Source organism: Coregonus lavaretus (assembly GCF_964263955.1).
Source record: "Coregonus lavaretus genome assembly, chromosome: 2".
Classification (NCBI taxonomy): Eukaryota; Metazoa; Chordata; class Actinopteri; order Salmoniformes; family Salmonidae; genus Coregonus; species Coregonus lavaretus.
This window is the reverse complement of record NC_139989.1, coordinates 28,507,838-28,525,520: the sequence shown is the minus strand read 5'-3', so window position 1 is coordinate 28,525,520 and position 17,683 is coordinate 28,507,838. Positions and strand designations below refer to the sequence as shown.

The 17,683-nt window shown below is 41.5% G+C and overlaps 1 protein-coding gene across 1 annotated transcript in view; it reads right to left on the bottom strand.

The window, feature by feature from the left end:
• LOC311102144 (exportin-6-like) overlaps nt 1-17,683 on the bottom strand; it is an 89,127-nt gene that overhangs the window by 6,959 nt on the left and 64,485 nt on the right. Inside the window, exons 18-22 of the mRNA XM_084143377.1 lie at nt 16,672-16,827; nt 3,723-3,837; nt 3,261-3,432; nt 2,961-3,122; nt 1,582-1,680 (exon numbers count right to left, since the gene is read on the bottom strand). Of these exons, the coding sequence (XP_083999503.1) occupies nt 1,582-1,680; nt 2,961-3,122; nt 3,261-3,432; nt 3,723-3,837; nt 16,672-16,827 (704 nt within the window). The remainder of the gene's footprint in view (nt 1-1,581; nt 1,681-2,960; nt 3,123-3,260; nt 3,433-3,722; nt 3,838-16,671; nt 16,828-17,683) is intronic.

Genomic DNA, 17,683 nt, shown 5'->3' with positions numbered 1-17,683 from the left:
AAATAACAAATATAAGCACCCCCTTAATTGACCTTTTTGAGATGCAAAAGTGAAGTGATGGACAAATATATTAAACTTCATAGTTCTCTCAGCATTTAGTGCTATTATCATGCGCTATATTGACTGTGACATAATTAGTATGATAATAATAGCATAAACCATCATGACATGTAATGTCAAGTTCATATTTATATTGTATTTTTTATTTATGACAATCATAGAAATACACTACATGACCAAAAGTATGTGGACATCTGCCTGTCGAACATCTCATTCCAAAATCATGGGCATTAATATGGAGTTGGTCCCCCCTTTGCTGCTATAACAGCCTCCACTCTTCTGGGAAGGCTTTCCACTGGAACATTGCTGCGGGGACTTGCTTCCATTCAGCCACAAGAGCATTAGTGAGGTTGGGCACTGATGTTGGGCAATTAGGCCTGGCTCGCAGTCGGCGTTCCAATTCATCCCAAAGATTTTCAATGGGGTTGAGGTCAGGGCTCTGTGCAGACCAGTTAAGTACTTCTCGACAAATTATTTCTTTATGGACCTCCCTTTGTGCATCATCATTGTCATGCTGAAACAGGAAAGGGCCTTCCCCAAATTGTTGCCACAAAGTTGGAAGCACAGAATCGTCTAGAATGTGATTGTATGCTGTAGCGTTAAGATTTCCCTTCACTGGAACTAAGGGTCTTAGCCCAAACCATGAAAAACAGCCCCAGACCATTATTCCTCCTCCACCAAACTTAACAGTTGGCACTTTGCATTGGGGCAGGTAGCGTTCTCCTGGCATCCGCCAAACCCAGATTTGTCCGTCTGACTGCCAGATGGTGAAGCGTGATTCATCACTCCAGAGAACACGTTTCCACTGCTCCAGAGTCCAACCGACGCATGGCTTTGCGCATGGTGATCTTAGGCTTGGGTACGGCTGCTTGGCCACGGAAACCCATGTCATGAAGCTCCCGACCAACAGTTCTTGTGCTGACGTTGCTTCCAGAGGCAGTTTCAGCACTCAGTGGTCCTGTTCTGTGCACTTCAGCACTCGGTAGTCCCGTTCTGTGAGCTTGTGTGGCCTACCACTTCGCGGCTGAGCCGTTGTTGCTCCTAGATGTTTCCACTTCACAATAACAGCACTTACAGTTGACCGGGGCAGCTCTAGCAGGGCAAAAATTTGACTAACTGACTTGTTGGAAAGGTGGCATTACATTTACATTTTAGTCATTTAGGACAGTGTCACATTGAAAGTCACTGAGCTCTGCATTAAGGCCATTCTACTGCCAATGTTTGTCTATTGAGATTGCATGGCTGTGTGCTCGATTTTATACACCTTTCAGTAACGAGTGTGGCTGAAATAGCCGAATCCACTAATTTGAAGGGGTGTCCACATAGTTTTGTATATATAGTTTAGAATTAGATAGAAATAGAATAGTAACCATATTTTCATGATGACAACCATATGAGGTAAGGTTATTAAGACGGACCATTCAAATAAAGTGTCCCAAAGAAGAGACAAAGGGTCATTTTGGAGCAACAATAAATTGCACTTTTGAAGCAAATGGTATGGCAGATAAGAGCTGAACTCACTCTGTGGTAGAGCTTGTGCTTGCTGTTGAGGGACTCCAGGTAAGAGAGGTTCTGCTTGAAGATGTGGATGTCCGGCTGCAGGAAAGACTGCCCAAAAGCCTGGAGAAACAGATTTGAGCCCATGTCAGGGAATTCTACGGCCCTGTCCAAAAACAACCCATAACCCATTCTCCCTAGACACCAAAATAACTGGATAGTTATAATCCAGGGTTGGTTCGGGTCAATTGGAATTGAAGGCAGTTCATTCAGAAAGTGGAAAAACATTTGAAATAAATAGCTTCTACTTTTCAGGTTATTGAGAAGTCACTGAATTTGAGTTTACTTCCTGAATTGACTGACTTCAATTCGATTTGACCACAACCCTGTATAAGCAATATGGTATCAGAGAGAGAGAAAATGTTTATTTTTATTTTTACCGTTTTTTCAACAGAACATTGTACAAATGGCAGCAACATGCTGGATTGTGAGTACAACTTACATTTGCATATTAAAATAGGCAAAAGGTTTATCGTTAAACTCAGCAGCCAAACCATGACTTGGATAGCGCTACAACGTAAAGGCTAGGAGAATTTTCTGCACATTGCTTAATGATTAGAAGGGTGCTATAAGCCAATTATATAGTGTACGAGGTAAATATAATAAGGCTATTATTAACTTGGCGTTGCAGTTTCGTTTAGACATTTTTGGAAATGTATTGACAAATTCACTAAAGCTCCGTTTCCATTGGCACTTTGAAGTCAACCCGGGTTGGGCTGGCCTTGGTGGGCTAGCTCAAATTGCATTTTTACTGCCTCAAGAAATAAGAAATGATGTCATGTTGCTAGGTAGCCAATATGTGACTGTGCAGCTGGCTTCGCTAATTAAGAATTTAATTCACCCTCACCATGCTGTAACTAACGTTAGCCCATACTCATGCCAGTGTCAGCCAGACTCAGAACCATGTATTTAGCTTGCTAACGTTAGCTAGCTAAACAGTTAGCGTCATCGCTAGCATAACAGGCCAGCTAGCTAGCTTAATTCCTACCTTGCTTGCCATGGCATTGTCTATTAGCTAGCTAACTAACCAAAGAACCAGACAACAGGTTTGATATGATGTAGGTAGCTTTCAATACGACCTGGCCAGCAAAAATTCCTGTTTCAACTCTGATTTGCTTGCTAATGTTAGGTAAGCTAGTATTCGAGGGCTGACTGTTCTCATAAAAGTTTATTGTGTAGTGCAAAAATGAATGAAGGATCCAGCTATGGTGGTAATTCTTGTCATGTCTGACTACTGCAGTACTTGTCCATGTGCTAGCTAACATCAACAAGCCCAGACGAGCTAGCTAAACATGGTGTCAGCATCCAGCATCCCCCCCCTCCCCCTCCTTCTCCACACACACCTGCATGGCAGCACTAAACTGGGCCTCGTTCTCCATGGCCTCCTCAGCTGATCCCCTCTGCACGCTGGCTAAGACAGAGGTCTTGAAGAAGTACCTCCAGTTATGGTGAAGCACCTGGTATAGCAGCTCAAACATCTCTGCTTTGACGTCTGGAGATGAACGCTGTGGGACAGACAAAGAAATCACAATAGACCTTTATTATCCGTTGTTGATCAGAAATTTATATATTTTTCTGATGTATGTATTTTTTTTTATCAGTGTGTACAAACATGTCGTGTGAATGAGAGAGTGCACTCTCACCTCGGCCACAATAGGGTAGACCTGCTCCATGCAGAGAGAGAGTACGCTGGGTAGAAAGGGTTTGAAGGCCTGGCCGGGCTCCTGAACCACCACCTGGAGAATCTTTAGGAACTTCTCCACCACTCGGCAGCCTGAGCTGCCCTCCTGCAAGATACTGGCTGCCAGCTGCTCCCTGGGACGGGGACACACACACACAAACTAGAACGTAACAAACTACTTATAGCTTCTAAATGTTTAAAACTATCACAGGGATGTTGAGGACGGCTAGTCCTGCCGTCTACAGCGCGGTCTATTAATTTGAGAGGGGTTACATTTCCCTAGCCTCATCCCTCAGCTGTATATCAAAACATGTGGCGGGGCTGCTGTTTTGTTGTTTTCCGAATCCCAGATTGTAGCTTTAAAATGGTCACTATATTTGTGTCTAAGCGTGCATGTGTGTGTGTGTGTGTGTGTGTGTCCTACCTGGTGAACATGCTGAGGAAGGTGTGTATAATTTGTCCGGAGAAGGGCACGCCCATCTGAACACGCAGGCCTTGAAACAGTGTGAGGAAGAAGCTCAGCATCTCATCCGTCACATCTTGAGGAGAGAGGGAGTGACAGCGGGAAAGCCAGAGAATGTCAGAAAGAATAACTCAGCTTTGGCATTATATCAAATCAACGACAATAATGTTTCGAGTGAAAATTACATTTTAAGTGATAGAGAAAATGAAATCTGAAATCTGCAAACGGTCCTTTTTAAGGTGACTACAAGCTTCACTCCGTTGATCTATTGTACGTGCGTGCATGTGGGTGGTGGGATTTTTGGAGTAACGAACACGTTTTGGTAACATGACATCCTCGCCGTCCCACTCCCATTCACAAGGGGGCGATATAAATGTTTTTTATTTTGTCTTTTCATTTTGTGAAAGCAATAAAGAGTCGCCTTCCCGTACTAGCAGATAGCTAGCTGGCAGCCTGGCTAGCTGGCTTTAGCCTGGATAAAAACATAGCAAGCTAGCTAGCTTTTTTAGCTTCCCACATCTCCATGTGAAATAATCAGATTCATAATGAAAAAAGATTCCTGGCAAATATTCTTATACTTGCCGGTGTAACCTAAAACATTATCCCACTTTGATATGCTGCTTGCGTATTAATTCCCATATCAGCTAAACATAGAACTTCATCATGTTTTGGTCACAGAGTAAAAAATATCCAACCTTTTGGGTGGATTCTTGTTTAGTTTTCTGTTTGAACAGTATGGTAATATTTTATGTATCATTAAGGCAAATGTTGGGAAATGTCAAAAGTAAAATATAGTAAACATGATTGACATTCTATAATCCAGATGTATGTTTAAATAAGGAATATAGCCAATACAGTGTGTAACCATGCCTTAATGTATGTATGTGTATTATTTTTGAGAAAGGGTCTGCCACCAATATAATGAGATAAGTGGAAGAGGCCTCATATGGAAAAGCGCCCATGGCCTTTTGGAGTAAGCCACATGTGACATCTGGACGTTTAAAGATAAGGGTAGAGTGGCACTAAAATAAGTTAATCATTTGCCCTAAGGGGAGTAATTGTATGCTATGTAAACATGATTATGCATGTGTGTGTATAAAAGGGAGCTCTAAGCCAAAGAAAGACAGTTGTTCCATGGAGCAAGCTCGGCTTTGTTATGCAAATAATAAAGTCAAATTTTTGGATTCACAAGCTCCAGTCTCTTGAGAGATATTTTTGAGTTGACTACTTTTGAGTCAAATATTTCTACGACATATTTGGCGAGCTTTGCCAGGAGTTGAAAAACAGGGACCAGAGACGGTGTACATCTGCAGTTGTGAAATGGCTTGGACGGACCATACAAACAAAAGCGGCCGCTTTAAAACAAAAGGTAAGCCAAGTTCTTACTTATATAGTATAACGTTTGTGTGGTTCGATCCGGGGCACGGCCTCAGCTGCAGAAAACCAAGTAGGTCTCTCCAAATTTAAGAACCAGAAAATTCGAGACTGGGAGCTTTTGGATTTAAAATGCATGTTAAATGATGAAAAGCCTCGAGGGTTGCAATAAGTAGAAAATAGTTTAAGTAGATCTGCTCGGTAGGTGGATGGTCTGCTTGGGTTGGTGTGGGTCAGTTATTGTGGTTGAGTGGGGTGGGTTATCTGTCTCGTTTGAGTTGATCATTTGGTCAGTATGAATGCATCTGTTTGACTAGACCGACGGTTTGACGCGTCTTGTACTCGTCGATGTCACTCGGTTGTTCGTCAGAACAAAGTCATTTGATTCAATTGTTCGTCCTGCTGGTCATTCTGTTTAATCCATTGTGATTTGATTGGTTGTGGTCAAGTTGGATGATTCATCTGTCTCATTCGGGTTGCTCATCTGGACAGTCTGATCAATCTGTTTGATTTGTTGCTCAATTCGTGCATTCGATCATCAGGGTCACTTGGCTGCTCATCTGATGCGTCTGTTCGATTCGTCGATTCATTTGATTCATCTTGCTGATCACTTTGTCTGGGTCATTTCGGCACGGGCGGCTGTCCATCTGGTTGAGCGATTAGAGAATAACATGTTAGACATTCCTACGAATACCGCTTTAAAACGTGTCGGGGAAGTGAATAATTTTTTAGGACTGCTTAGGTAGGCGAAATCCTGTATAAATATCGCTTTTTCTCTGTGTCAAGGAAGTGAATCAGAGAAGAAGGGCAGAATTTACAGGTCGCTTAGGAAAGCGTAGGATAGGTAGAAGTCCAGGTGTGTCGAGGAAGTGTATCACCTAGGGGGCTAAATAAATAGAAATCCTGTATAAAACTGTTTTCTTGTGTGGAGGAAGTGTATCAAGAGTGGGTTAAGTTTACAGGTAACTTAGAAAAGTGTGTGAAAGAGTGAGAGTGCAAGTGAGTGTGAAAAATCTCTGTCCTTGGTGGGGAAGGGTTGACGCACCTTTCCTGGACCGTTACTTAAGTGTAACCTGGTAGGAAGGACGCACCCGGTCTCACACCAGGAGAGAAAGAGTGAATGGTGTGTGGATGCTCATAGGGGTAGGAACACACATATGGCTGAGTGATTTAAAGCTAAAGATAAAACACTAGCAAGGGGAAGATTCATGAGGTGTCCACACAAAGGAAAAGTGGACATCAAAATACATTATTTTATTATTACATAAAGAATATAGCTGAGTGATTTAAAGCTAAGATAAAACACTAGCAAGGGGAAGATTCATGAGGTGTCCACACAAAGGAAAAGTGGACATCAGAAGACATTATTTTATTATTACATAAAGAATATAGCTGAGTGATTTAAAGCTAAGATAAAACACTAGCAAGGGGAAGATTCATGAGGTGTCCACACAAAGGAAAAGTGGACATCAGGATATATTATTATTATTATATAAAGAGACTGTCAAATGCCCATTAACAATAAATAAGTTCCGACCAAACAATAATCAAAGAAGCACAAATAGTTTAACAATAAGAGCGAATACTAATATAAAAATAATTAAGAAGGACAAATAAATAAATAGGACGAATACTAAAATAGATTAAAAAGGAAGTTAAAAATATAGGCCATAAATATGAATAAAACGGCGGTAGAAATACTGAGTGCTAGGTATCCCTTAGGCAAGAAAGAAATAGCGAAAACATCTGAAAAATGGGAGAAATGCACCAGGAAAATGGGCACCAAATGGCCAGGAGGAACACTTGATGTCTCGGTGTGTGAGGAAATGGAAACACTGATAAAGAACCATAAAGCAAAAAACAAAGGAAAGAAGAGAAGCGCCAAAAAAGAAAGAGAAAAATAAGTACTCATCATGTTCAAAATGGAAGGAGAAGGATTGCTAAAGAACTTGCAAGAAGCCAGAAACATGTTGAGAAAAGATGATGAGAAAAAAAAAAACTAAAAGAAAGCAGATTGGTCTGTGGGACCTCCACCATATGTTTGTGGACAATATCCCCAGGTGTCTGGAGTAATATCAATAAAAGGAGAAATCGAAATGGAAGAAGAAATACCTTTGTTTACATCCTCCCAAAGGATGGAAAAAGACTCAAAGAAAACAGAAGGAATCAAGTGAAGGGCAGAAATCAAGCCAAACAGATTGGACTGCTATGGAGAGCTGAGGGAAGCATTGGGAAGAATGAAAATGACGAAGAGAGATGGAGAACTCTCAGATGAAGAAATGGCAGATATTGAAGCAACAAACAAACTAATAGAGAAAGAAATGGACAGGATGAGGAGAATGTTGAGAGACAAGGAAGAAAAAGAGAGGGAGCAAAGTGAGGTAAGACAGCGTACAGGCAGAGAGCTAGAGGAGGAAGAAGGAGCAGCAGCTGAAATATGGAGAGATTGCAATCAAGGTGTAAGGGAAGAAAGATTGCGGAATAGGAGAACATTAAGAAGACCTGAAAAATACAAGGGACAATATCCAATTCTAATAAAAGGTACCCAGGCTCACTATGTTCCGTGGGGATCACAGGACCTGGAAGGATTGGTTGCCCGTCTGCCAGATTTGCATGATGGGGCAGGAAAATGGATTAGGATTTTTGAGGAACAAACCATGGGGAAACTGCTGGCTGTGGGGGATCTGAAGGCACTGTTGGCGAGGGTGGTTGGAAAGGCAAAAATGGAGGATATACTGGGGAACAGTGAACTGAGTAGAGAAGTGAGTGACCCACAAGGAGATGGGATGGACTTTGATTCACACCGTCCTGAAGTCTGGCAAGCACTAAGACTGGAATACCCGGCGAGAATTGACCCCAAGTCACTGAAAGGGGGGACACTGGGAGAAACTGAGAATCCAGCTGCCTATCTACATGAACAGATGAAACGATGGAGACTGGAAACAGAACGAGATCCAGAAGGGGACCCACTGATGACAACTCTATTCCGAAACTCAATAATAGAGGCCATGCCACAATCAGTGAGAAGCAGGCTGGAGGATGTGGTGGGACTAACCTCAAAGACACACAAAGAATTCTGTGACCATGTGATACATGCAGTAGAAAAACACAGAAAGGATGAACAGAGACTTATGGAGCACGGGAGAGACATTCAGAGGAAACTGACTCAACTCCAATTGGAAGAACTGACAAACAGAGGGAAGAAGAAAACCCAGGCCCCAGTAACAGCACCTGCTAATGAAACAGGAATGATGGCTGCAGTCACTCCAGGAGGGCCATATCTGCCTCCCACACCACAGGCCCAAGTACAACCCACAGCACCAGTAGTGAATGTGTATGCACAACAACCCCGGCAATGGAATAATAACAATAAACATCAAACATTTCAGCAAAATAATCAGAAAGGAGGAAATCGGGGCCCACAAGGGCCACCTGGAATTTGCTGGGGATGCCAGCAGCCAGGGCATACCAGACGAAACTGCCCCATAAACCCCTGGCAACAACAGGGAAACAAAAACCAAAATAATTGGAAGCAAGCAGACGGCTGGCAACAAAATCAGCAAAAAATCCAAGGTCCTGTGAATCCATGGGCAGGGCCCAATCAGGGGTACTAGGGGTGCCCAGAGAATCCTACCGGGGAGGGTCTGTTTCCAGTACTAACTACACGAGCTGATCAAGAACCTATGTTGCAGGTTCAAATTGAGAACAGAGGCACACCCATGATGGTTGACACTGGAGCCACTTACACCTGTGTAAGTCCAAATTATGCCTCTCACCTCCCCATGTCTGGCAAATATGCCAAAACTATAGGATTCTCGGGACAAACGCAGTTAATTCCAATGACAGCTCCAGTTCGCCTGACAGTGGATGACAAATCCGCAACCCTCCCTATACTTGTATCAGAACACACCCCTGTCAATCTATTGGGAAGAGATGCCCTATGCAAAATGGGTATACAAATTTGATGTTCCTCCGAAGGGGTAATCATAGACAGGGCAGGGTTAAACTTACAAATGGTAATGAAACAGGATACAGCAAATGTCTATTGGTTAGGAGATATTGAGACAGAAGTAGATAGGGTAGTCAAGAAATGGGGTAGGTTTATTCAGGCTCAGATACCAGAAGCAGAAAGAGGAAAGTCAGAATATCACTGCACCATGCAATATGATCCCTATCGTGATGATCTTTTAGAGCAACTGTGGTTGTTAAATGCAAATGGGAAATCAGTACCTATAATGTCAGTACATAATTATAGGAAAACAAGGAGCAGCAATGGAGGTGACGGACATGGATGGCTCAGACTTTGTGGCAAAATGGTACAATGTTTCTGAAGCAGCCCCACACATTACCTTGTTGGTGAACAAGGGAATGGAGGCCAAGGATTTGGGCCCCATGATGAAGCGAGCAAAAACAATTCAATGGAACAAGACAGAAAATCCACTGATTTATCACTCAAAAGATAAAGCCTTAATCAAGATACACCATACTACAATAATGACTGGAGACCCAAGGGAAGTGGAAGTTACATCCCAACAGCTAACACAGCTAGGGGAAGCAACATAATTTGAGGACCAGCAAAAACAGGAAATTGAGAAATTAGGTATGGTCACAACATGATACAGATGTTGGATTGGTAAAATCAGCAAGTCCTGTGTTTGTCAAAATAAAGCCAGATGTTAAGCCCCCTTGGAGGGCTCAATACCATATGAAACCTGAAGCAGTAGAGGGCATCAGTGCCACAATTGAGGGACTGATAAAAGCAGGAGTACTGATAGAAACGCAAAGTTGTTGTAACACACCTTTGTTGCCGGTCCTTAAAGCAGATGGGAAAAAGTGGTACTTTGACTTAAGGGCCATAAATGACATAGTACAAGATTGGCCTGCTGATGTTCCAAACCCTCATACGCTACTCACCAATGTTCCCCCAGAAGCCAAGTACTTCACAGTGATTGACCTATGTGGAGCATTTTTTTGTGTGCCCCTGGCAGAAGAGTGCAGACACTTGTTTGCATTTACCTACAAAGGTAAGCAATACACATATACTCGGACGCCACAGGGATTTAAGCATTCTCCTCATATGTTCAATCAGGTGTTAAGAACAGATCTAGAAGATCTAATACTTGAAGGAACATTGATCCAGTATGTGGATGATCTGTTGATCTGCGCTGCCTCCTTAGCACAATGCCATGCTGATTCTATGAAGGTTTTAAAGCGACTGGCAGAAGGAGGACACAAGGTGTCAAAAACGAAACTTCAGTACTGCCAATCACAAGTTGAATATCTAGGAAGAACAATTGCACATGGAACAAAGGCGATAGCGCCAGGACAACTGGAAGGAATCAGCAAGGCACCACTCCCTCAAACAGTTGCTCAGATGATGACGTTCTTAGGGATGACTGGATTCAGCTCAGACTGGATAGAGGAGTATGCGATTAAAACTGCTCCTCTGCAAGAAATCATGAAAGAAGCAGGACAACTAGACCTCAGAGCAAGCCTGGAATGGAACAGTGATGCATTGACTGCGTTTGAAACAATGAAGAAGGAAATGCAGTCAGCTCCGGCTCTAGCAGCCCCAGATTACACAAAACCATTCTTGTTGTATGTGGTAAACAGATGTGATAGGTATGCAACAGCGGTACTTATGCAAGAGACATGTAGTGGAAGACGAAAACAACCTATTGCATATTATAGTTCTAAACTAGATTCTGTTGCCCAGGGATATCCACCCTGTTATCAAGGTCTAGCTGCATTACAATATGCATATGACAAAGCATCCACAATTACTATGGGATACCCGTTAACAATACAAACACACCATAAAATAGTGGAACTAATAGAACAAGGGAAGTTTGTTCTTACCAATGCTAGAACTTTAGAATACATTACTCTATTGACCTATCCAGATGTTTCCATTAAACGATGCAGTACAGTAAACCCAGCTGAAAAAATCCCCTTGGAGTTTGAGGGGCAAGCACATGACTGTGTAGCAGATTCATTGACATTTACTCGACTAAGGCCAGACTTAGAGTCAACCCCATTGTCGAGCCTGGGGGAAGAGTGCTTAGAAGAGTATTTTGTTGATGGATCCTGTTATAAAGATCATGTGGGAAATCATGCAGGTTATGCAGTAGTGCAAAAACAAGGAGAAGATTTCAAAGAGGTGATAGCAGAATACTGTCCACAGCCATGCTCAGCCCAGTTGGCTGAACTAAAAGCACTCACTGCAGCTTGCATCCTAGGAAAACGAAAAACTGTTAATATCTATACTGATTCAGCATATGCACATGGGGTGTGTCATTTATTTGGCGCAGTCTGGAAGCAGCGAGGGTTCAAGAAAAGCAATGGTACACCCATACAACACCACGAGCAGATTGGGGAATTAATGATGGCGTTAATGTATCCCACTAAATTGGCGATAGTGAAATGTCAGGCGCATAGGAAAGGAAAGGGATTTATAACCAAAGGGAACAATGCAGCTGATGAAGCTGTAAGGAAGGCATCTAGATGCACCGTTCCAGTGTTAACATCACCAATGGTCATTATTGAATTCATACCACAGCCAGATGATATAATAAGGATGCAGGAAAGAGCAGGACCTTATGAACAGACTATGTGGCACCAAAGAGGGGCCACCAAAGATGTGAAGGGATTATGGAGGTCTCATGAAGGAACCATAGTAGCACCCATTGTGTTGCTCAACTTATTGATAACTGATGCGCATGGTTCTGACCATTGTGCAAGGGGGGAGATAGTAAGGAAAATTTAAAAAACAAGGATACTGGTCTCCATACCAACAGGCAACAATAGATGAGGCATTAGCAAGATGTGAGGTGTGTGCACAAAACAATGTAAGGAAAGGAATAACAACGCCTATAGGGCACATACCAGTTCCTGAAGGACCATTTCGACACTTAGTCATGGACTATGTAGATATGATAAAAAAGGTGAATGGCAAAAGGTACATGCTAGTGATCATAGATAGATTCAGTAGATGGGTAGAAGCGGTACCCTCAGCAGATCTAGGATCAGGAACAGTAATCACATTTCTAACCAGAGAAGTAATACCCAGATTTGGAATACCAACAGAAATTAGTTCAGACAATGGATCAGCATTTATTCAGAAAACAGTGAAGCAAGTTTTACAGCAGCTAAGGATTAAGCAAAGATTAGGGTGTGTGTATCGGCCGCAATCTCAGGGGATGGTTGAGAGAATTAATGGCACCCTCAAGGCTAAACTGAATAAAATCTGTGCCAGTCCGAAGCTCAATTGGGTGGATGCACTACCACTAGCGTTGATGAGTTATCGCATGCAAACTAACAGAAATACGCATCTAACCCTGCATGAAATGCTTATGGGTCGACCCATGCCAGTGCCAGGTCTAAGAGGGCCCTACAAAGGACCCTCATTGGAACAATTAGAGATGGAACTTAAAGCATATGTAAGACAACTAACTGCTATACATAAAGTGATCTATCTCCAGGAAAAAGGGCGAGAACCGGAACCTGGACCAGAGGAGCCAGGGCCGGTGATTCCAGGAGATCGAGTCTACATCCGAGTGTTTCGCAGGAAGTGGAACGAGCCCAGGAGAGAAGGACCATATACGGTGATCCGAGCGACGCCCACAGCAGTACAGGTGGAAGGAAGCACGACGTGGTACCATCTAAACCACTGCACCAGGGTCCCGAAGAGAACCGGTCTGCCGTCGGCGAGCCGTGGGAAAGCGGAGGATGTCGAGGCACCAGATGGAGTCCAAGAAGAAGAAGCAAGCACGAGTCCAAGTGCCAACGTCGAAAGACAACAGAGGCACTCCCTCCTGAAAATTCGGAGAGTAGGGAGGTGGGGCCTGATGATGTGGGGAATACTGCTGATAGGATACCTGCCATGGCAGATCCCCCAAACACAAGCAGAGACCGAGGGAATGGAGAACCAACAGAAGGAGGAGGAAGCAATCTTTCTACCATTGAAGGAAGAGACTCCTCTGCTGTTGAGGAAAGGGACTTTCCCACAATTGACTTCTCTGCCCTCAAATGATCTCCGACAATTTAAGAACTGTGGAATTGCTCTAACGGTAATAGCAGTTAACCTAGGAAAGATGGTGGTGAGTCTGCCTACAACTATACAATATTCTAGAGATAGTCTTACTGAGCCAGGAAGAATTGTTGTAGTGAATAAAGAACAAGTATCGTACACAGGATGGCCTAGATTGGGGAAATGTCAGATTGAAGGATATGTAATGTTTAGAATAAAATGCCTAAAAAATCTGTGTAGAAGTTGAGATAAAAGGGAATGGACATGAAAAAATAATGGATATAAAACAAGCCAAACATCTCATGATTTCGTCAGTACTTAAGAAATTGGTTCATGAAGCTAAAATAAGAAATAGAATAAAAAAGCATGTACCTTTGGAAATAGCTCGAATCAGTATTTATATTCCATCCCAAGTACTGACAGCTATGGAAACTCAAAAATCATTTTCAATACGTAGGATAAAACCTCTGCCAGAAAAATCACTTTGTGGGAGGGCTAATCATCAAACAAGATGAGAAGCAATCTGGGATGAATATGGTTGCCAAATAGAAGTTAACAAAGGAGACACTAGTTGGGAAATTACCTTTAAGGAATTGACTCAAGATAATAATGCAAAGTACATATTGGAAATAGTTAGCGTTAAAGGGTTAGAAGGGAATAGTATAACAACAATGGACATTGATCCTATTTCCAAACACCAATCTAGACAGGAAGAAGAACCTGAAATAGTTAATGTAACTATGACCTCTACCCAAGGACCACTAAGTACTATAGCAGTTGAACCAACAAAGACAGGATTAGAAAAAATAGGAACAACTGGGTTTTTTCAAAATGTATGAGATTCTTTAACTAATTGGGGAAGTCAGGAAAATAGACAATCTACTTCAGCCCTAACAGTAATACCGAAAGTAATGAAAGCATCAACAAAAATAGTAAGGCTATGGGAGGGAGCCATGCAAAATGATTGGTACAAATGGGCACAATATTCAGCTAAAATAATTAATAGAAAAACGAATTGTTTAGTATGTGCTCCTTCTCCGTTAAAAGAATTGATAGTAATACCAAATCCACACAGTTACAAGGACTGTGCTAACTTTAAACGAAGCTACTGTCATCTTAAAAGAGGAGAAAGGCCCTACTGTCCTGCAGAATGGTGGCAGTGGCAGATTTCTTTTGGGTATGTGGAGAACAAAAGATTAGAGCTACTTTGCCTAAAGGATGGAAGGGAGTATGTGCTAGAGTACAAATGCTTCAGGAGGTGGTTATATCAGAGTGGGAGGTAGACAAAACAACAAATAGGGATGCACAGAATAATAATAAAAAAAGGGTAAAAAGATAATATGAACATAACCCCAATGTATATTTAGATGCAATAGGTCAACCCAGAGGAATTCCAAATGTATATAAGGCAAGAGATGAAATTAAAGCAGGATTTGAATCAATATTTGTCTGGATTTCAACCAACAAAAACCTAGAATGGATCAATTATATTTATTATAATCAACAAAGGTTTATTAATTACACAGACTCTGCATTATCAGCTCTAGGAGAGCAAGTACAGGCTACCAGTAGAATGGCATGGAAGAATAGGCAGGCTCTAAACTGGCTATTAGCGGAAAAAGGTGGAGTTTGTGTTATGTTTGGAGATGAATGTTGTACTTTTATCCCCAATAATACTGCCTCGGATGGTTATTTCACTGAAGCAATGACTAAGCTCAAAGGACTACGAAAAGAGGTTAAGGACAATGCTGGGTATGATGCTCATGTTTGGGACTGGATGGACTTAACTTTGGGAAAATGGGGTGCAATGTTTACAAAAATGGCAATAATGATAGGAATATCACTTGTAGTAATGGGAGTAGTGTTTTGTTGTATACTACCTCTGTTAAAATCACTTTTGATTCAAACCACAGTAAAACAAATGACTGTACAGACAATTGTTACTAGTTCAGCCAAAGAAATACACCCAGTTCAGGGAGCTCCAGGACAGTATGTTAATGAATATGGGAAACCTTGTAATGTTAAAGGAGGACCAATGGACTGTTCATTTGGGAATCGTGAATGTTTGTATGAAGTTGTTCCTGGGGGTGGATGGGCCTGCCATGGCTACAAAGCCCAACAGGAAAACTTGGAGGTTAATATAGAGGAAAACCTTCCAGAATTGTAACCAATACCTGACTGGGCTCTGGGTCCTCATCAGGATGGGTCAACCAATGAGGAAGATATATTGGTTTAAATATATGCATATAAAAGGTAACCACATATGGCAAGGCTAAGAATAAGTAAATGCACAGGCTTACATTCATTTAAAAATGTATCTTTGTATTATTGGGACATTGTTGGAATGTCCCAAAGGGGGGATTATATGGTAATATTTTATGTATCATTAAGGCAAATGTTGGGAAATGTCAAAAGTAAAATATAGTAAACATGATTGACATTCTATAATCCAGATGTATGTTTAAATAAGGAATATAGCCAATACAGTGTGTAACCATGCCTTAATGTATGTATGTGTATTATTTTTGAGAAAGGGTCTGCCACCAATATAATGAGATAAGTGGAAGAGGCCTCATATGGAAAAGCGCCCATGGCCTTTTGGAGTAAGCCACATGTGACATCTGGACGTTGAAAGATAAGGGTAGAGTGGCACTAAAATAAGTTAATCATTTGCCCTAAGGGGAGTAATTGTATGCTATGTAAACATGATTATGCATGTGTGTGTATAAAAGGGAGCTCTAAGCCAAAGAAAGACAGTTGTTCCATGGAGCAAGCTCGGCTTTGTTATGCAAATAATAAAGTCTAATTTTTGGATTCACAAGCTCCAGTCTCTTGAGAGATATTTTTGAGTTGACTACTTTTGAGTCAAATATTTATACGACAACAGCTGTTGAGATTATATTTGGTTATCAATGCAAAATAGGCTACTTTGATGAATAGCCTTTATATATCAGATGAAGGAAACAAGCGACAACACTGCCCCCATGGCAGCAGAAGGAATGGTACGGTGTCTCAATTTTCAGGTAGTAAAAAAGCATGTAGAACGCCAAAGCGTATTACAAGGAGCCGTCCCTTTAGTGACAAAAAATGACATTGCAACACTCCAAATATATATATATATTTTTTCAAATCTTGCATATGCATAGAGCTTGTACTAAGCTTTAAATATCATTAATAAAACGTGAATGTCATTGAAAATGTGAAAATGGCACAGGCAACATTTCCTGTGAAATGTTACATTGTTAGAATGGCTGAAAGGACAAGTGTACTTGCAAATAAACATTTTGTTAAGTGCACCGTTTTTGTCACATACAGTGACCTTGCTCAGGCATATTACACGTATAAGGTTACATTGTAAAATTACTTGAAATGTACTGTGGTGATGGATTTTAGATTTTCATTTAATGGAGGTAAAATCAGTGAATGGGTAATTGTAAAATTACAACACGTCAGCTCTCTATTATGACTGAAACTATTGTGTTGTAACATTGTGTTTTTTCTTCTGACCTAGCTGCTGGATGAAGACAGGAAAGAGGCCCAAGGAAACTTGCACGGACTCCTGGAGACTCTGGTAGCAGATCTGTCGGGATTTGGTGGATTCCCCGGAGATGCTGTCCACAATGTCCCTTAGCACAGGCAACGTCTGGTGCAGCACTGCTTTCGCTAAGAAAGAGAGAGAGAGACAGAAAGAGGCGTGGGGGGTGAAAAATATGTTTGGGTTTATGCTATAAGGCCAAAAGTATAATGTCTCTAGTGTCCCTTTCTTACAATCAGTGCATTAAACTTCAGTGGTGAGACGACTATATTACTCTGAGGTTTGATTCAATGTAAGGGTAATTATGAGGGAATAGTTATGTAATTATAATACCACTCTACCATGTAATTCCTAAATAAAACTACCAAGTAAAATTCAGACTGAGTAAAGCCCTTTTTTGACGGGAACAATGTACATTAAGTGTAGTCGTCACACCACTCACCACTATTTATGCATGGATTAATTATTATTACATATATACACACACACACACAGTGCATTGGTAAAGTATTCAGACACCTTGACCAATACCACATTGTTACGTTACAGCCTAATTCTAAAATTGATAAAATAAAACATTTGTATCAATCTACACACAATACCCCATAATGACAATGCGAAAACAGGTTTAGAAATTTTTGCAAATGTATTACTAAATAAAAAACTGAAATACCTTATTTTCATAAGTATTCAGACCCTTTGCTATGAGACTCGAAATTGAGCTAAGGTGCATCCTGTTTCCATTGATCATCCATGAGATGTTTCTACAACTTGGTTGGAGTCCACCTGTGGTAAATTCTCCGAGCTCCGAGACAGGATTGTGTCGAGGCACAGATCTGGGGAAGGGTACCAAAATATTTCTGCAGCATTGAAGGTCCCCAAGAACACATTTGCCACCAAGACTCTTCCTAGAGCTGGCCACCCGGCCAGACTAAGCAATCAGGGAGAAGGGCCCAGATTCTCTGGTCTAATGAAACCAAGAAT